Source organism: Haemaphysalis longicornis, unplaced genomic scaffold (genome assembly GCF_048455015.1).
Source record: "Haemaphysalis longicornis isolate Haplotype H1 unplaced genomic scaffold, Haemaphysalis longicornis Haplotype H1 scaffold_9, whole genome shotgun sequence".
NCBI lineage: Eukaryota > Metazoa > Arthropoda > Arachnida > Ixodida > Ixodidae > Haemaphysalis > Haemaphysalis longicornis.
In genome coordinates, this window is record NW_027526460.1 from 146115036 (window position 1) to 146136482 (window position 21447).

General features: G+C 49.5%; 1 protein-coding gene across 5 annotated transcripts in view; it reads right to left on the reverse strand.

The window, feature by feature from the left end:
- Positions 1-21447, reverse strand: part of LOC144152586 (uncharacterized) — an 89770-nt gene that overhangs the window by 58440 nt on the left and 9883 nt on the right. For 4 of the 5 annotated variants that reach the window (XM_077683892.1, XM_077683893.1, XM_077683895.1 and 1 more), the window contains exons 2-5: positions 20635-20770; positions 17127-17288; positions 11632-11711; positions 193-250 (exon numbers count right to left, since the gene is read on the reverse strand). In XM_077683892.1, the coding sequence (XP_077540018.1) occupies positions 193-250; positions 11632-11711; positions 17127-17288; positions 20635-20770 (436 nt within the window). The remainder of the gene's footprint in view (positions 1-192; positions 251-11631; positions 11712-17126; positions 17289-20634; positions 20771-21447) is intronic. The other variant, XM_077683894.1, reaches the window with a different exon arrangement.

Consider the following 21447-nt stretch of genomic DNA (forward strand, 5'->3'; position numbering starts at 1 on the left):
AGTAGGTTTGTAGCGTTTGCGTTACGTCACTTCCGGTTGTTTGCTTTTAGCCAATCAGGGCCCGCCAAAAGGCACACTTTTGAAAGGGACGCAAAAGGGACAAAACTCGAGAATACTGCCCCAGATCTAGTCTCTCAGGGAGAGGAGTCGGTCACACCGCACACAGAAGGACCTGCAAGTCCCGAAACTCACCTGGTTTTGCTACGACCGCCTTGGCCTCTGACTTAACCCCCACCGGTTTCTTCTCCTGCTATGAAAGAAGAGAATCCAACACGTTAGGACGACAGGAACAACACAAACACACAAGCACCTTTGTCCCCCACTTAATGCCAGAATATGCGCAATGTACAATACCAACACACTCTCACACCTTCCTAAAGCAAAATGTTTTCACGGGCTTGCCTGTTTTTAATAAGATGGGGGGAAAAAAAAGCAGCAGAACAACAAAAAACCTGTTGAAGTGAGTACTTGCCTTGTGTCCTTCACAATATTTCTCCTTCCGTTTGATTTTTTTTAACACTATCCTGCCCATGCCTATTCAAATCGATAGTTAGTTTAACGATGCTTTCAAGTTCAAATTTTGATGTTTTCCCATTTGACTTTGGCGCTCTCTGACAGCTGGCGCCATCTACAAAGTAGTACACACACTTGCATTCTCTTTGCTTTCTTTCTTCTTCTTTTTTTTTTTTTTTTGCGCAGCGCTGCTGTAGTCATGTGATGGACATTCTAAGGATACGATGATGGCGCCGACAGCACATGCGACCACACTGTGGAAACGCTGCATTTCTAGCGTTTTGGACGCGCCTACATGCGAATTTTGGGGTGACATTAGTAGCACCGACTCCGAGGACAACTTTTATTCACCAGATTTTAGTATGCAAAGCGAAAGTGCACAAAACCATCCGGGAACCTGAAACCCCCATTCAACAAAAGGCCCAGAAAATGCACAAGTATCTAAACTATAAATTGTGCAACAGACAAAAAAGGGTGGAGCATAAAACCAAGGTTTTCTGCGATGCATTGGTAACGTACTAATGTTTCACAAGTTTGAGGAACTGCTTTGCCCAGAGGCATGAAACCCACTAGCGCTAACTTTATTTTTTTGTAAGTCAAGAAATTTTACAGTTATGCATTCATATATTGCAGGACTTTTGCAGCACTAGTATGTGCACGAAATGCATACCCCCAATTTTTTGTGTATTTGTTCTATGTGGAGCAACACCGACGTTTTGCTTTTTTTGTCACAAAATGTTCCTGAATAGCTTTTTTTTCCCACATAAATATTCTTGTTTGAAACAATTACCGCAGCAAAGAAAAGTTTGATACATTTAACGTACATTTGATCTACATTTTGATACCATTCACTCATGTTACATATTTTTTGCGACCAGAAAGAAATTAATAGCTAGACTACCCAAAAACCCCGCTTTACCCGTGCGCAGGAAAGTGTCAATCCAATAATGATCCTGCCTTTTAATGTTTGGTAGCAACAGCAACTGTGCTGCTTTCCTGAACTGAAAGAAGACCACTGAGCATTTTTACCTACATGCACAACCAGTCCACCTTGCCTGCCAGCCTTGCAGCCTTGCAGCCTTGCCAGCCTCCACACTGTTCATTTCATTCAAAACCAATTTATTATGTGGAACTCCACTGTTTACATTTATGAGTCCATTCAGACTGATGAGGACCACTGCCAGTAATTTTTTTTTTATGGCCTGCTCTCCTCACATTAATTGTCCCTTGCCACTGCTCAACCAACACAGCATGGGATCATGCTGCTGTCACCACGCACCCGAGGTATAAAAATATCTGCCCGCACATCTGCTTGCTCTGCTGCAAATGGTGTCAAGAGACGACAACATTTTTGCCACCTCATGCATCGTCCCCTCTCCCTGCATCCCACCCCACACCTCCGTCCTCCTCCAGTCCCGCCATTTCCACCACACCCTTCACCCTCTCTTGCCACACCCCCAACGCTACCCTCCTGCTCTTCTTCCTTCTCCTCCTCCAATACCCATTCTCCTTCCCCCTTCATGTAGCTTTCCTCTCCATCCCCTCCACTTCCCCTCTCCTCCATTTTCCCTCTCATATTGTTCACCCCCTTTTTTCCCCCATATCCCAACCTCCTCCGATTGATTCATTGTTGGGTTTAACACGCTGACACAACGCAGGCAATGAGGCGCGCCATAGTGGAGGGCTCCGGATTAATTTTGACCACCTGGGGAGCTTTAAAGTGCGCCGAAATCTCCTACACACGGGTGTTTTCGCTTTTCGCCTCCACCAGATCCCAACCGCCTCTACCCCAGTCCCTGCTCTCATCCCCCTCCCTTTCCCTCCATCTTCTCTCCCCTACGACCACAATTTCCTCGCCAGTCCTTTTCATCCTCTGCTCTCCACATTTTCTCTCTCCTTTCCTCTCCCACCACACTTCCCTTTCCTCCTCCATAATCTCGTTCTCCTCTCACTCCAATCCCACTTTCCTCCCTCCACGTCACCACTCAACTCCTCCCTGTACCTCTGCCGCGCTCTTTTCCTAAAAACACACTGCAGTGATTAGGAAATATTGTGAGATTACTTTTCCAGGAAAAAGCCTGTAGTCCGCAGGCACTGTTTCAACCATTCTGGGTGCTTCGACGAAAATTTATAGTAGAAAAATCCATTCCAATGTGCTGTTCACCTTTCCGCATCCTTCTGCACAATTCTGGTGACAACGCGACTCGCCAAAATGTTGACAGGTCATCAGAAGTTGATCAGGAAGTGAGAATTGAGCCTCGACAAGATTTGTGCCCTGGAGAGTGCGGCTTCATTTTTGCTAGTTTGTAGAGTGTATTAAGCACAGTAAAGTCCATGAAGTCTAAATAACCCCCCCCCGTAGCCCATGTTGTGAAAAGGAAGAAGATCGATTGCCAACGGGCAGATCATCATCATGAGCGAGTAAAGAAGGGAAGATTAAAGGGGTGTTCTCAGCAGAGCCATGGCGCGAGTCCAGTTCCTCAATATTTTTGGTGCCGTGAAACCCGGGAGGAACGGCCTGGTGGACACCAGATGACGGCGCACACTGACTTCGAGGCACGCGAGGCCCGGGAAACCGTTTGATGTCCTGATCCTGTGGGCTTTGCCCTCGAACGGCGCCCCCCATGGCTGGCTGCTCGACGCACCGCACCGACCACTGGGAACCCGGTAGTGCCCAGCAGCAGCACCGTATACAGAAGACCCTCCCTGTGGACCTTCAGCCTATTGAGCACAGAGAGGCCGTGCGTGAACTGAAAGAGCCGAGGGACACTCTCCGTGCGAAGATAACCAAACTCGTCAGAACAACAGACAACCTTGTGGAATCCCCAACACCGAGAATAAGTACGCTTAAAATCCTCCTCGAATCTCTTACTGAAGTGCTGCTGGACGACATAAATAATCTTGACAGACAGGTACGGGATCTCCTAGATATCGAAGACTACGCAAAGGATAACGAAGAATCTGACAAATACTTGTATATGATTTTCCACGCGAAGTGGCTGCTTAGTGACAAGATATCCAAGATGAGTTTGATCCCGAAAGAGGTAACCACGCAGCATGTCGCGAAGAACAGTCCTCCACCGAGACCTTCGGCAACCAGTCAAGTCGCACCCGTCCAACCATCATGGAGATCGTTGATTCCCTCTACAGCTGCCCGTGATAAGGTATCCGAGTGCGCAGACCTATTACTCATAACGAATACGACAAGAACGGAAACCATCCCCCTGCCAGCAGGCGACTTGAGCGCTTCCACGCATGCTACGCCGTGGTCACGGATAGACTGCGCTAAGAGTGAAGAACTCTTAGCAGAACCTACTGAGTACGTGCACGATCATCAAAAGCCCGTTGTTTCGACGTTGAGCGCTTCCACGCATGCTACGCCGTGGTCACGGATAGACTGCGCTAAGAGTGAAGAACTCTTAGCAGAACCTACTGAGTACGTGCACGATCATCAAAAGCCCGTTGTTTCGACGCATCGGATCACGAACAGTGATGCCATGAACACCGACATGGACCGGCGCAAGAGACGAAGACTTCGGGACAAGCCCAACTAAAGACGAGACGCAGAGTTTGTGGACCTTCGACTAAGCTACGGCCCAATTCCGTCAGGCGCAGGGAAACTAGTTCCTCCATCCACGTTTACAAGGCGTGTTCAGACACGGGAGGTTCGGTCGAGACAAGTGCGATTCCGACCAAGACGATGTGAGAGACGAAGCGAGACAGCCCGAACTTTCTTCCCTGCAACACAACAGAGTGCTTCGGTACCTTCATCGCCGATCCTAACGAAGACCGTCATTAGGAAGCAACATCAGACGTCAAAGCACCGATGGAAAATTAAGCTGCCGACGAATGGTTACCGAACGGCTAGAAGGATTCGAATCAGGCTACTGAACGGACTAGAATTGTCTTTTTCTGGCATGTTGTTTCTCCTCAAGTCTTTTTTATTCGTAGATGCGTCACTGTCGGGGGCGGGAGGATGTTGTGAAAAGGAAGAAGATCGATTGCCAACGGGCAGATCATCATCATGAGCGAGTAAAGAAGATTAAAGGGGTGTTCTCAGCAGAGCCATGTCACGGGAATAGTTTTTCAACAGCCCATATGCGATTCGAATGCAGGCACTACAATGCTTCACTCACTTCACTTCGCTGGAGTTGTAAGCAGCATATGCCTGTGTGGCTGGTACGCTTGTGGGAAATCAGAGGTCAGTTAAGGAGAGGCTAAGAGTTACGAACGTTCATATCAGTAAAAGGAAATTAAAATAGACCAAAGCCTTTACTGTACAGTGTTGAACCAGGGTACAAGAAGCACTTTTCGCACAGGGCGAACTACCGGTCTGCTGCATGACCACAAATTTGTAATCGCTTTTCCTGCCTTAAGGATCGCAGTCACAGGTGATAAACTATTTGCAGAGGGTTAGGGATGCTTACTGCACAACCATCATTAAACAAATGTTCAGCTTAGCAGCTCGGAATGCTGCAACCCAATGCATGGCTCACGAGGATAGCTTGGTGGGCTAGTTGGAGGGGCATCTTGAAGGGGATACTAAGCACACGTAGATGAGGACACACAAGAAAGAGAAGACTGGACAAAGTGCTCATCCAGTTTTTTCTTCCTTGAGTGCCCTTGTCTACGCGCGCTGGTAACTCCTCCAATACATAGTGTTTCTTTTTCACCGCTACGAATCATAGACTGGCACATTAAATGGTGAATGACACCATAAATAATTATTTGCAGCCTCGTTTACTCGTGTCAGTTTTCGTTTAGACAAAACAAACAGCGAAGCAGTCGCCATGACTGAAGGGCCCTCATGATTTAATGCATGTTACACCAAACGGTTACAGTTTAAACTTTCAGATCTCTCTTCATACAAAGGAAGCTTTTTACATAGTTGTCAAGTCCAGTTTTGTGTCTTCGTGATCTGGTAAGTCAAAAACAATAGTGCATGTCACTATTGTTATTATTGGGGGCGTGCAGGCAGACACTGACATGCCAGGGAGTTTTTGTAGCTACCAGTATACCGCAGGCTGGCACGATGGTTACATCACGCGAGCCAGCGGTACATCGTACCAGCCAACTGTTGGTATGGTGTGAACCTGCCTCTTCCGGCACAGAGAGGAGCCAGGAAAGCTCCGAAGGTGCGGGAGAAACACGTCTCGTTTGAGCATCTCCGATCGTGCTTAGGGTGTTCGGCCATTGCGTTCGCCTCAGTGCTGGCAGGCTTATCCGACCCATTCTGCAGCCGGCAACATGGCAGAAGCACAGTATGCTCATTACCACGATAAAGAGAATGCCCAATAAAAAACAGCGTAGGATGCCAAGCATGTTGTTGCAGGAAGCCAAAGCTGAATTTGATGTGGAAAACTCTATGAAGAAACCACAAGAACTACAGGCACATATGCCTTTTGCAAAAATAACTAAAGAAAAAAGAAAACATTGGCACAACTGCAAGTGCATTGCATTAACAGTTAAAACTTGGACATCCAATCACATTGTAGGGACGGTGCGCATATATTTACGTCACTGAGTAAGTTGTTGCGGCTGCCGCAGACAGTGCTTGGTTTTTTTTTTTATCTTTCCAACTTGTTAAACTAAATACTGTTTTAGAGTCCTAGTAAGCGATAAAAAGTACAATCCCTTGAGCCAGTACATGGAACACAGACATGAACAGAAGTTTGACAAATTCACTTCAGTGTCTTTTCAGTATTTGGTGTGTCTGTGGGCCTTAAAAAAAGAATCAACGCCACTCTGCCAACAGCAACACATAACATGCCTCGCAGAGAAGCACCCTCAGCTCCCTTCGAGGCAACCTTGTTTGCGATGCACTTGCAAGAAGCCAGACTGGCAGGGCAGTGACGTTTCATCGACCCCTCATTTCAACTCAACTTAGACCTCAACGTACACTTAACGAGAATTCTGGTGAAGCTTCAAGCAAGTTTTGTTCGTCGCACTCAAGAAGGCTTCACCAGTTGTTTTCTTAACGACAGAACCACAGGCCATTGCATGAACAGCCATCAGCACATTTTTGGACACTGGTCATAGAGGACAAGTTGTCCCCACGCAAAAAAAAAAGTTCTACCAGTACACAGAGGTGCAAGCGAGCCAGTCATGGTGTGCCCCTATGGAAGCCCAGAATATGTCACAAGCCTAAATATACACACAAATGTACACAGTTGTCAGGCGCCTTGGAATTCTGCCATTTCTATGGCCGCCCAAGAGTTCCAGATGCAGTGAGCAGCCTCTGAAGATTATGAAAACCAGCGAAAAAAAAAAAAAAATGCAAACACAAAGGAGGAAAGAGACAACACACGCTGGTGTGCTGTCTCACACATCCCACAGGCAATTTTGAAACGAGCAGAAAGCATTTCCGGTTACAGCACAGTTTTCTTTCTTCCGCAACTGAAGACAGAAGCAGACTTGAGCTTACAATACAGTCAACGTAAAAAGAAGCTTTAACGCGCCAGCCCAAAAGCACCAAACACAAATACGGTTCACAGGGAAACTGCCAGCCTGTAATCAGGACATCGCCTTCTTATCGTTTTGGCGAGAGGGGAAGGTCGGTGCTGTTTCAGTGCTCACGCGCAATTTAGTGAAACCCCTAACAGGACGCAGGTCAAAATGGACAGGACTGTTGACAGAACTGAACTCCTTGGTGAAATATATCAACACACCATACAAGCACAAGAACACCAGTTGACCTCAGTGAAACACCAAACTTGGGAAGCCACGTCCCAGTGCCATCAGCACTAGCCGTGGCTCGCTGTCAATGTCGCAAACCTGTTACGCTGTGCATCCCATGGCCTGGCCACTTACGCAATAAAAATGCCAGCAATTGTGCTTCTCTTCTTTGACATAGCAGCAGCAGAGAGTGCCCCGATTCAACTCCGCATCCTATTCCTCGACAGCACACCGAAAGGGCCCTGGTCCAACCAAGCAAACACACGTGGCAGGCTTGTCACACCAGCCCAGTCAATGGCACCGCTACGAGGTTCCGTTCCCTCGTGGGTGCAAACCTGGGGTTTCCTGCCCGCACCCAGCGCCATCTACCGCTCCCCTGGGAACGCTCCCTCTATTCTTTCATGCAACAGCTAAAAGAGCGCCGCTATTCTACCTCGGTAGCTGAGGGGGCAGAATCGTGGGTTTTTTGGAGTGAATGGGCCAGCAGTGCTGCATTTTAAAGCTCAGCTTTCTACCGCTACCAGCCAACAGTTTAGTCGTGGCGTGCGCCACAAGAAACTCCCAACGTGGCTGGGGAGGGGGAGGGCGGTTTTCGCTCACGGAGCAGAGTGTAGATGGCACGGCGAGTGGTTACCCAGCGTTCCCCAAGCGCAGGTGCCTGCTCACACCAGCAGGCACGTCAGTGGAACGGCTTTATCGTCTGCTTTACCGACAGTTGTTTTGGGCCTGTTTTGCCGTAGCTTCACATCCATTGCGCACTTTTTTCACACGGTTTGATTAACTTGTTCCACAGCACCTCCAGGGTAACCCGCACTCGACAGAATTAAGTGGTCATACAGCAAAGATATGTTAAGGATTGGATTGCAGGGCGGGAAAACAATGTAGAGACCACACACAGACATCTGGCCGCTAGAGAAACACTACTTTTTGTGCACTGCTTGCCACGAATGGGACTCCACTTTCTAACTTGGTGAATACCAATTCGGTTGTTTTCACAGCAATTACAAAAGACAAATGGAGCAACTGGTTCTGATAAATAGCGATTATAGAAGTTCCCTCAGCTTTCTCGCAATTCTCAAACTTGCTGAACTATCTAGTTTAGATCGGTATAAATGGGAATCACTAAGCTCACATGCCGAATCATTTCGGTGTCTGCGCTTGTGTCGAGCAATGGTGTAGTCCCAAGCTAGCACATCAGGATGGCTAGGTTCCGCTGTCTCATTCTTCACAAGACGCTCCTCTCCATTTTCTTTCTGCCGACGCGCGACCGGGCTTAGGCGGCAGCGTCCACCATTCGAGCCCGGCCGTGGCCGATGCTGCTGCTGCATTCGGGATGCCACCCCCGCAAATCCCAGGCAACGGCTGCCAGAATCTATGGTTTCACTCTTTGTAGAGCCACGTGTGTGAACTCGAGTCATCACACGGGCAATTGTTGTGGGTGTTGTTTTTAAAGCTTTGCTTTCCAATCACCTTCACAGCGTGGATTGGGGGCAATTTTTTTTCTCATTGTAATTCTTTAGGGTACAGTGTTCTCTTACCTTAGTTCTGCGCATGTCCTTGTAAATGAGGGTGGTTTGGTATCTTTAGGTCGGTTCAGAGGTGGGACGCAGCGTATCAACACGTTTAAAGTTTTGGTAAACGCACTGGTGCGCAAGTTGGTGCATATTGGTGAAAAAATTACAGCGCGACTAGGGCAACGACAACAGAAAGACGGCGGCCTCGCACAAGCGCTCACTCATAACATTTTGCATAGCACCGGAAGTGCTGGGCTTCTACGTATCTAGGAACGGAGTATTGCGTCGCTGCTGCCCTTGACGCCTGGATCCAGCATTGAGTGGCACTGTTGATCAGTAACATAATTTGCTTCAATGCTTGTGCCCTCACAATATTTTGTGTCCAGGGCGACGTCACTTCTTTTTCCCTCTTCTACTTGCAGTTGGTGTGCGTGGTTCTAAACAAGCCAGTGATCGAAACATTCACGTCAAGGCACAGCCTTCTTCGTTGTTGACTGGCAACATAAACTCTGCTGCGAAAGACTGAACAATCCCCACAAACGACGTTCAAGCTTGTTGGAGCCACGAGAACTTGAAGCTGAACACTCCGTCCACTGCCCCCTACCAGCTAAGCCTAGCTACCGTCGTGCTACTGAGTCACAGCTCCATGCGCTCAGTGACGCTTCACAAGCTGCCCCAAGAGGAAGCCACACCCTCTTCGGCAGGCCAGGGAAAGCCAGGGGACAGACAGAGACAGTTGCTGCAAGGATGCAGCCCCCTTGGACAGAGGCTCTCTCTCTCTCTCTACTCAAGAAGAGCACTACAGGCCCCCAACAGCACGAAGTGAAGGAAGTGCCCTCAAGCAAAGCTTTCTCTGCTTTCCTTCGAGCATACCCCGGCTTTGTTCAACTGCCACCAGTGCAGTCCTCAGAGCCAACCTCTCAACCTTGAAAGATTGACAGCGGTTGCTACCACAAAGTTGCATAATGTAAGATCTTTTCTTGCAGTGAAAAACTGTTGTCAGTCCTTGCACAGGGGTCCTCTCTCTTTACACCAGAGCTAAAGGCGACTCACAGCGTTCAGCATCCACACACAGACAGATGCACAAAGCAGACAGATCCCCAGCATCCTCAGAGCGTGCTGCTCAGGGAGCACGAGACACACTTCACCGCGGAGCTGTAACGACCCACTCAGCTTGGGACTGGGATGCCCCGGCCCTTTCGAGCCGAGTGTGGGGTCACGCAGGGGAGGAAAAAGAAAATGTCACTCGCAAATAAATGTGCATACTTCTGACGTCCCTGCAATCGAGAATATGCCCGCAGAACTGCAGGCACTTTCCAAGCAGCCCCCATGCAAGGAGCACAGCAGCCTTAATGAAGATCTTTGCTGCAGCTGTCGAGGTACAGTGCTTCGATGCCCCCGGTGGTTTTAGTGCAGCTTCACGCAAGTTGCCTCTGGCTTTGGCACAACACCTTGCATGCCTCCTTGTGACAAGCACAGGCATCGTGAAACCTCCAACAGAGGCCGTCAGCTGGTCAGCCGAAATGCCCTTCTCAATTGCAGCTACGCCCCACACAGTCATGAAACGGATAAAATAGACCAACATGTGCTCAAGTCCAAGCGGAAGACAAAGTGCCGGTGTTGCATTAAAACAGGCACCACCAATACAAACTCACAACACCAAGCTTATGGCCCACGCTACTTTATCATTCTTGCAATAAATTTGGCGGGGTAAACATTTCTGCTGGACTGTCTGCTAAGCCTTTCTTTTAACAATCTGATAAAAAGAACAGGCATTAAAAAGTAGGGTCAAAGCTCTCTCCACTTTAATGTGATGCACCCATACGTTGTACATCTTCCAGGCAGCGCAACAGTGAAGTCCCCTTGGACTGATGAGCTGCCTGAAGACTTGGCCATCCCCAGATTATGGGCCTTAATGCCCCAAAGCTACCCCTGGGCAATGAGAGGCACCGTAGAGGAGGGCTCTGGATTAATTTTGACCACCTGCGGAAGGTCTTAAAGCAGGATTCGCACGACAGACGAGTATGCCTCTGGAGGCGGACAGATACGTGACGTCAACACAGCATCACTGGCTTGGCGGCGCATCCACACGTGCGGAGCGACTAGCAGACAACAGTGCGGAGGAAGTGTGGGCCCTCGAGAGGCCCACATCGAGACAGCCTAGCTCTCGATCACCCACAGCACCACCAAATGCCAAGGCGCGTTTCTCTGGCGCCCACACTAGTCACTTGTACACGTGTCAACCACGCCACGCCGAAAAAGCTGCCCTCACACCTGATGCAGCCTAAAACCGCGTAACTGCAGTGCCAAAAACAGGTTCCATTCCCCGCAGAGGTCCGCCGCCGTTGAAAGAACACATGCTGGAGGCATTTTCTTTTCCGGGACATCCGCAGTGTTCCCAGCCGAGGGGCGGAGACAAAAACTGGTCGCATGAGCGGGCTCTGCTGGCCATAAAGACGGGGTTTCTCCGTCGTGTGAATCCCGCTTTAACGAGCGCCAAAATCTCAACACACAGGCGTTTTTGCTTTCTGCCGCCGTTTGAAAAGCAGCCACCACAGCCGGCATTGAACCCGCATTCTCGGGCTCAGCGGCACAATGCCTTAGCCACTGAGCGAGCGCAGCAGGTACTTGGGCATCCCCGCTGTCCTACAGCCAAGCACAGCAACCAAGGCTGCCAGAACTGTGGCACCAACAAGAAGGGGATGACCCCCCTTCGGAGCCACACCTCACTGGCAGTGGCTCCTCAGCAGCTACACATACCTTAGCAACAGCAGGACACAAGAGCAGACAAGCCCAGTCATTGGCTAGGCCCCTGGGGATGGCCACCACATGACGCAGCAAAGAACAATCAGGCCGCACGGTCACTTCGAGTGACCACTGCCGGCCTCGGACGTTGCGAGCACACACACACATGACGAAGGGTTTTTACCTTCCCCTGAACGGCGGTTGCCAGCTGGCTCTTGGCTCCCGGCTGGTGCGGCTGTGACTGGAGCAATCGCTGCAACTGGGCTGTCGGGAGGAGGAACAAAGGGTGGCATCCGTGAGCTCCCGGTGGAAGAAGGGAGGAGAGGAGCCAGCCAGCTCCGCCGGACGATGATGGGCTGCCGCCCTACGGAACAGCGGGCCAACAGAACGGCGCCCTGCGGAACCCCTGCAGAGCACACAGCCCTCCGCCCCTCCGCAACCACTGTCTGGGCACACAAAGGTTGCAACTGCCCACTTGAGCCCTGCACTTCAGCAAGTTTCAGAGGTCCTTCCAGGGCCAGAAAGCCTGTCAGGCCTCCGGTATAATGGGCCATAGAAGCCGGGATTTCTACGAGAGCCGTGCCTCCAGGCTGCAGGCGGCTAAGCCATCCCTTGTGCCTGCCAGCCCGTGGCAGGCATCCCCGAAGAAGCTCCCGCCCACAGGGGAGGCTCCATGGAAGCCCCCGCCTTGCATGCCGACACAGCGAGACCCCCTTTCTGCCCCTCCGGCAAGAAGGCCACATAAAGGACACACAAGGGAACATGCCCTGTCCTCTACACCAGCCTCGCATGCAAGCAGCGGTGGCCCATGACTGCTGCTGTCCGGAATACTACCAGCTGACCCTCTTTTTCCCAGAGTCAACCAAAACCAGTACAAACGAAATGCACTGCCCGCAGTTTACGACTTGCATAAACCCCTCTGAATGATGGAGCACCCTGTGTAACATGACGGTCCCCTGAGCCCAAAGGGGGAAGGGGATTGGGACCACAGTGGACACACCTTGTCACAGGGCAGCGGCACATGGTTCCGCTTCCCTTGGCACAGACCGCGTTCCAGCCCGTCTCGCTACCCTTGCTCCAAATGCCCGTTTCCCTTCCAGTCGACAAGCACGCAGCCCTTTCACAGACTATGTCTGCTCCCAGCCAGCTGCGCACAGCCCTCCCAGTGCTGCAAATGGACCTGCCACAGTGATGCAGTGGCTCTGCCAGCCACCACTGGCCTCGGTGGCTGGTAGAGCCACTGGCCAGCCACTGGCCTCGGTGGCTGGCAGCATCGGCCACTGCCAGGTGCAAAAATGCAAGCCGACAATGCCGGAAGCCAAGCGCAATCACGCGTGCAGGAATGCCATGGCGGAAAGAGGGGGGGAGGGGGGCAACTACAGGAAAATACGTGCGTATTTTCCCTACTGACCTAACAGTTTGGCCACGGAGTGAGAATATACACAGGAGGCAAAACACCCACTGCACCAGGCGCAGGCAAGAGGCCAGGTAATGTCACGATGGAACGTTGATGCAGTCTACAAAGCTTTGCAGCTGCAACAGCAAAGATGATGACGGCAGCCCCTGATGAACGAGATGATAGCAGCCACATTCACTCCGTGAGCACGCTCCTTTTCGGCTGCACAGCAGTATGCCAGTTGCGGCATCCAGGTGGTCGCTTCTAGCGCAACTGATGCCACTAGCTTAACCTGTGCCAAGTACTTGTGATGTTAGCTAGCCTCCTGTCTTGTTTCTTACTCCATGTGCCGGGTACGGGGCCATTTCTGGTGGCACCAACATCACTTCGAGCCTCCTCGACGAGACTTTCAGGAGTGATCTTTTGAAAGGCCAGTCTTTAATAAAGGCCGTCGAGAAAACTACAGTGGAATCTCAGTGATACATATCACGAGGGGCAGCAAAAATATTCGCATCACCCGAAAATTCGCATCACCAGAAAAAGGGAAAATAAGTTCTCTGCACGTGGAAATGCGCCGCACTAGCGACAGGCGGCGACAACATGGCATCGGCTCCTGCCGTGAAGTGGCGCAGGTAGCCCCAGCGACCGCTTCTAACCTTTCGTAGGAACGCAGCTCAAGGCATGAATGAAACTGTTCCTGCGGGAAAGGAGCTGATAATGTGGGCGAAGAAAACTGTACTACAATACATCATATCATCCACACCAAATATCCGCTGTGGAGGTGGCCCAGCCAGTTGTTGCAAGCGCTTTGAAATTGCCACAATGAGGTGCCCGTCTCCTTACTGACGTAAGTCGTGGGCACAGCAACTGAGGCAGAAGCTGCCGCCGGGGAGCTGGGCCAAATCGTCAACGTGGGCGTTGAAAGAACACGCACCCATCGCCGATGCGCACGAACAAGCCATGCAGTTCACGGTTTAGCCAAGGGGCATACACACGAGATATATTTCCATGACAAGAAGTGCCGGATGCCCGATTACCTCTTCTTTTCCACCAGGTCAGCCAGCAAAGAGTTCTGGAAAGAAAAGAACTGCGCAGACGCGTTTTCGTGCACCGTCTCTGATGCAACTTTCCGTTGCCATCGGCGACTGATCGTCGCAGCTGCTGCAGTTGTCTTCGCCATCGAGGCTCATGCCTTCAACCTGCAACGCTCCCACATCATCCATAATGTCCGCAGCACTTCGCACACCGCAACTTGCAAGATCATAATCGGCGGTACACTCCACGCCAAGTGGGTCTCAATTTTCTGTCTGACCAAATATGCCTCTTGCGAAGAGGTGGCCACGCAGGATTTCGAGATGCCAGAATTGCAGAACCAGTTGGCAATTGTCATAGACGGCACACGCTGCCAAGCCATAGCAACCAAGTGTAGGCCATCCAGAAGATTGAGCTGCATATTTCCGTCCTTGCAGTCAATTTTCAACAGAAGCTGTGCACCAACAAGCTTTTATAGTGATGCTTGGCATTCTTGATAATGCTAGCATCAAGCGGCTGCGAGTGACTAACTGCATTCACTGGCAAAAATACAACTATCATGCTTTGCAGCATCATCTCCTAAGGGTGTGCTGGGCATTGATCCAAAACTAAAACAATCTTCCAGTTTTAACAGCTCATCTTCCTATCCAGGTTGGTCACAAACTCCAAAAACAACGATGACATCATCCACGCCTTCTTGTTGGCTTTATAAATGCAAGATAAGCAACCACCTGGCTACCTTGAAGCATTGCGGCTTCTGTGACTTGCCTATGACCGTGAGCTGCGTCTTCTCCGGTCCGTCTGCATTTCAGCAGAACAGCATAGTCCCGTGCTGCTTGCTCTTCTGCCCAGCATGGCAGGCTTCACCTTCGAAACACAGACACTTCTTGGGCTACAGGTTGTCAAATAGCCCAGCCTCATCCACAGTGAAAATGTCACGAGCTTCGTAGCCCTCACATAACGCTAACAGTGTTGCTGACATCCAATCCTCAACAGCGCAGGCATCGACCTTTTCAGCTTTGCCACAGACGGTCTTGTAGGCAAGGCCATGCCTGGCCTCAAACCTATGCATTCGTCCTCTGGAGGCCTGGAAATAGTCTATGCCAAGTGAAAGGGCTATGTCCAGCTTTTTCACTTAGGACTTTACTGTAAATGTTGATGCCAGCTGCAGTAACTTCTTTAAACCACGTCAGAACTTCTAACGTGACGTGATGGGAAGATTTTGCCTCGTTGTTGTTGATTCCAAAGCACTGCACACTGCGCCTTATCTGGTCGCGCTGACTGACAAGTGTTGACAGAGTGGACAGCACCAGACCTAACTCCTTGCGTGCTTTTTCTTCGGCTCCTCATCCACTTTCTTCAGAATTTCAAGTTTTTCTTCAAAAGAAATCTCCTTTCGCTTCCACAAGATAGTACCTACGGGGCTGACATGGCTCTTGAGGGTCAGTGCATGAGCAAATGATGCGCACACATGCACTCCCTACACGTAATCGTGCAAGCAGCGCAGACAACACGGCAAAGCGACAACAGGACAGCTAAAGTGCGGGGCACAAAAGGAAGTGAGGAATGTGGATAAGGCGGAATGCCGAGAGTGCTCGCTGCCAGAAACGAGAGGGAATGCCCGACTGCCACCCCGGGCGTGGTTTATTGAAAAAGTATAATAAAAAAATCCCGGGCCATCCCCACTAACATAAAACCTGGGGAGAGGCGAAGCATGCAGTGTATAAGTGTATTCTTGGCGCCTTGGCAATTTCGCCAACGCAGGTGAAACCGTTGGGGGGGAAGAGTTATATGAAAGTGGGGGGAAATGAAACCGTTGAAGCACGAAGCTTTAAACGAGTGTCCCGGTGTTTTTTTAGCACGCGTCACGTTCTAGTGCGAGGCGTAAACAAGTTTCCCGGTGTTTTAGTACTGTGACTACATAAGACGACAATTACGACGACGACGACAACGACAGGAGATTCCAACAGCCCCAGCCCCTAAAGGACTTTGTCCCTAAAAGAGGAAGCTAGAGGCACTGGAGCTGCAGCCAGTGGAAACAAAAGGGACAGCGACCAGAGAATGCAGCAAGAGATAAAAGGGAGGGTACAGGGTGAAAAAACAGGCGTAGAGAGGGTGAAATGTCTTGTCCATTCAGAGTAGCAACTCTCCCCCTGCTGTTGCAAACAGCCCACGAGGAGAAATACCGTCAGCGGGGGAGGACTAAGGCTTTTGTGCCCGCACGCAACCAAGGCTGCATGGCCGCACCAGAACTCCTGCCTCCCGCCCACGTTGCAGTCAGCTGCTCGTGGCTTGCGTGTTTGTATCGCCCGTACCAGAGCGATAAATGAGCACGGATCATCCAAATCTTTTTACATTATATGCAATGCGTTTTGGTTGGGGAATTTCGAAAATTCGCGTCCCAACGAAATTTGCATCAACCAAATTCGTATCACTGAGATTCCACTGTATCTAGAAGAGTAACCTGTCTAGAAGAAGGCATAGCCATTCAGGAAAATAGTCACAAATACTGACTCATGTAAGCTGGCTCCCCACTCCTAATCAAGGCAGCGCTACTACTACTGTTCCTATAAAATTGCTAAAATCTGTAGAACTGAAATACAAGAGCTGGAAAACTTGTTTTTTGCTGACAAATATTTGTGAAGGCAAGCACCCCTCCCTAACAAGTTACGTGGATGTCTGCAGCAGCAAAGGAAACTTTACCAAATCAGCAATACCATTGGGAATAAATTCCACAGTAAAATGGGTATCGGTTTATTAACAACTGGGCTTTGTAATGAGTGAACTTTTGCTACACACTGCCACAGTCACTTTCCCTTTCACCTGCTTACAAATTTTTATGCAGTTTGTGCTCCTTAAAAAACGCGCACTCAGCACAACTTCCTGCGTACATTTATTTGATATCTACACGTGACTTGCTCAGTACTCGCCTCAAAAGCACTCAAACAAGCTCCCCGAGTTCCATTTAAAGTCCCCCTCGATTTCTGATCTCGCAAATTCTAGCGTGGAAAAGTGTCGGGGCATCAATATGAGATTTCGTGCCTACAAGCGCCATGCGCGAACAAGCAACTGCTGTCGCCGTGAGCGGTACGTTCCCATGCACGGCACCGGGATGTAAGCGCAGAAGAATCGACAATTGGGCTAATTAATAGTGGCTCTTGGACAGCGCAGTGCTGTGGTCTGTCTGCCCCCTTCCTCTCGTGCTACCACTTCAAGATGTTCGAGAATGCCTGGAGCATTCCGGACTTCACCTTTGGTGAAGTGCTGGCGGAGCACGTAGTTGGAGTAGCTCTCGTCCACGTTCAGGGCCTTGCTGAGGCACTTGTGCCGGTCCGTCTGGAAGTGCGTCACCAGGTAGTCGGGGCACGGCACCGACACCCGGCACACCTTGCAGTGCAGCTCACTCAGATCCCCTGGGCAGCAGACACGCAAGGTAAAGGGAGACATCGCATGCTGCCCACAAACTGACGGTACAATCGCTCTGGTCAATTGAACAAACAACGTCAAAGTTTATAATTGCGTGGCATTCTCTGCCGGGTACCCCCCAGCCAGGACAATGTAAAGCCCTGCATATCCACAAAAATGCAGATGTGTTAATTATAGCAGTGTCAATGGGGATAATTGGTCGGACCGAATTCTTAAAACCAAAAAAATGAAGAATAATAGAAACAATCAACTTTTGCAAGAAATGATCTGATTAAATAAAAAATATGCACCTTATAAATGTCCTCCAAAAAAGGCACATGCTAAACAAAGAAGCCCACAAAAATATGTAGGAAATACGAATAATAAATAGCAAAAGTGGACCAGCGCTGCACCACTACGCCTTGCGTGCGCAGAAAAGCACATACGTAATTGGAGAAGTAGAGGCACTTAATTGCAGTAATGGTGTAAATTTAGATGACTGGCAAAAAGAAGCAAAAGAAAACTTACAAACAACAAAATAACCCAACATCTTGGCTACTTCTACCCTAATCTGGCTGCAAAGAACTCACTCCAGGCAAGCGGCCTAAGAATGTTATGCATTAGTAGAAAATTCTCTGAATTTCTGCAGATTTTTTTTGTCCCAGTTGTCACTGCCGGCACCACTGCCATGGACGCCAACTGTTCCCAAAAGCCAATGTAGTAAATACAAAAAAAAATTCCCGCGCCTTCCCACGAGGGGAACACGAGTAAATGCAGAGCATTGGGGCCTCAGTACTGGTTGAAGGCAGTGTTGCTTCCATCGCTTCTACCATGATGCTGGAGTAGCAGACACGAGTAAACGTGGGAGCGAGCGTCAACCAAGGAAGGAAGGAGCAACGCAGTGACTGAAGCACGAGCGACCGCTAGCGGCTTTATTGCAGCGCGCGCAGTAGAGGGAGAGCGGTACGGGGGGGAGAGCGCGCATGCGCAAGCAGCGCGCGCTCTTCTACGCCCCACCGCGCTGCTATCACGCACCTGTTATGCCGAGACACGGCCGGACTGGAGGAGCGGCGAGCACGCACTTTCGCCCGCCGCTCCTCCAGCCCGGCCGTGGCCGAGACCGCGACGGAGCGTTCCGGGGGTGACGAGCGAACGGGCTGACTACGACGCATGCGCGCACCTGCTGCGGACGCGGAGCTGTGGACGCCGTCCGACGCAGGAAAAGGCGAGGCTAAGAAATGCTCTGCATTTAAAATGGTCCCACAGCAATATACTATAGTAGATAATAGTAATCCCCATGCAATTGATAATACTGCATTTGCACGATTGTAACACGCACCGTTTCTTGATAAAATTATCTTTCAAATGTGCGTCTGTGTGTGTGTGTGTGTGTTATAACCCCGCTCAAAGCCAAAATCGGCTTCAAAGTGGCCAGCACCACTGCCGTGGACACAAACTGTTCCCAAAAGCCAATTCTAAATATGCGCTGTAGAATCAACGTGAATGGTGTTTTTCTTTTAATTTTCCTTCGTAAACTTACCTGCATGATACAACCGGGGGCGAATTAGAATCATGCAAATGCGCTATCCACAGAAATAGAACAATTACAGCTGTTAGCAATGAATGATACTTAAACCTGTTACCTATATTACACAACAAGAAAGAGGCTGTGCGTACATGATTTATTGTTATCACTGCCGATTTTAGCAATAAGTGAGGAATAGATTGAAAATAATAGAACATACAGGTTCAAAGATAACACTGAGACCAAATAAAGGAAATAAAACATCCGATTTGGTAAGCTGCCTGCCTTAAAGAAATGTCAGAACAATAAATCTACATATTCAAACATCATTTATATGATTTACAACAAGCCAAAACAAGGGTGTTGCTGATGAGTCGTTATCACGCTGCTATCAAACGAAATTATCCGTACATGCTGAAACTGGCAACCTTCACACCCTTAGACGAAGCTCATTGGGAGAATAGTATTTTTGAAGCACCCTGTCAGTTTTGTTTGTTTTTGCGCCCATCAAAGTTGTTTTTTTCTTTTTCTTTCTCTTTGTTGCACAACATGTGGTAGCTCAACATTTTTTTTTTTGCTCACCATAGTAAGATACCAATTGCTGTAAAAATATTTTCTGCCCGCATACTCTGTAAGTACTCTGTACTTTTTCTGTAAGTCACCATCATCATCATCAGCCTGTCTACGCCCACTGCAGGGCAAAGGCCTCTCCCCTTAATCTCCAAATATCCCGGTCCTGTGCTAACTGCGACCAATTCATCCCCGCAAACGTCTTGATCTCACCTGCCCATCTAACTTTCTGCCGCTCCCTGCCAGGCTTGCCTTCTCTAGGAATCCACTCGGTTACCCTTAATGACCAACGGTTATCTTTCCTTCGCATTACATGCCCTGCCCACACCCATTTCGCCTCCTTAATTTCTACTAATACACCCTTAACACGCGCTTGTTCCTTGACCCACTCCACTCTTTTCTTGTCCGTTAACGGTACACCTATCATCTTCCGTTCCAATGCTCACTGAGTCGTCCTCAATTTAAGTTGAACCCCCTTTGTGAACCTCCAAGTTTCTGCCCCGTAGGTGAGTACCGGTAAGGGACAGCTGTCATACACTTTCTTCTCGGTAAGTGTGCGGTGGCAAATAAACTTGAAACTTAACTTGGAAGTTTCTCCAATATATGATTTAAAAATTTCAGGCCTCTAAATGCGCTGAAGCTACGCCTGGCTATGAGGTGCGCCATAGTGGAGGGCTCTGAATTAAATCTGACCACACGGGGGTGCTTTCGTTTCTCCCTTTCATGAGAGAGTGAGGCCACTGTGGCTGGGAGTGAAGCCAACTGAGCCATCGCAGAGCCATTGCAACTTCAATACATAGAGCTGCAAAAACCCCGATACGGCATCTGTACTGATAAGTCACTCCTTGTTTGTGCCGTGACACTAGGAAGTAAATTACTGTGCCATCTGGCATGAAGCTGAACTAGCAGACAAGCCACCACAATAATTATAACAACAAAACGCTTGAAACAAAAATAATTACACAATTAAGTGCTTTTTGTAGCCAACAAAAAAAGCCTCGACATGCCATCATGATTCCTTTAACTTCGATATGTTTTTTCACACGTGTCTGGCTTCTCTCTCATCTTAATTGAGCTATTTGCAAGTTGTCTTTGTCCCAAGATACCCTTTCTTTCACGTTCATGCCCTGCTCCGCGTAATCGCAGGCAAAGAAGCCTTTGCTGCCCCACAGCCCAGAGTAAACCCCTCGGCTCTTCTTCAACGCCTGCACTCCCATGTCATCCCCTATAAGGGGAAGAAGAGAGAGGACGCCACTCACGGTTGAGGCCCAGGAAGTACGCCCATCGGAGGCGCTTGAAGTGCTTCACGCTCTGCGTGTGGCAGTCAAACTGCTCAGGCTCCTCCATGTGCACGCCGCACAGGTTGCAGCCAAACGCCCGCTTTCCTCCGGCCTCCTGCGCACAACACCACCACACCAGGGGAGGGAGCTTTTCAACAGGGGAGGGCACACTTCACAGCCCTGAGGGCCACCAGAAGCAAGCACCTTGCTGATTTAAAGGGACAGCCAACCACTTTTTATGGAGTACGTGCCCTCTAGCTCGTATGGAAGCCAGTGCTTCACAAAGTGGGATAGCACAAGGAACCTCTCAATAAATTGGCAAAAGCAATATTAATTTAGCACTAAACTTTCCGAAGTCTGAAAAATGGCGCCATGTGGCGTCCCAATGGGACACTACCGCACATATGCAACAGCTCCGCTGGTTTCAACACATTATTCGAAAGCCCGATACAGTAACAGCTCGTTAGTTTGAACTCAATTAATTCGAACTTCCGGTTAATTCAAACTCACGCCCCGGTCCCAGCACAGCCCTGTATATTTCAATAGGGGAAAATTCCTGATAATTTGAACGCATTAGCATTCAGAACAGTTTATTCGAACTATGATCCCCTGGTTTCCATCGCTCTTGGAAAAAAAAGTCGGCCCAGAGTGATACTGATGTGTTGCAAATCCAAACCAAACCAATTTTACTAACGATGCAAAACAATGAAACAGAAAAACAACAGCATGGCGCGCACGCGCTACGCTCCTGCAACAGCTTATTTCGCGTCTACAGAGGCTGCTCCGGCGCAT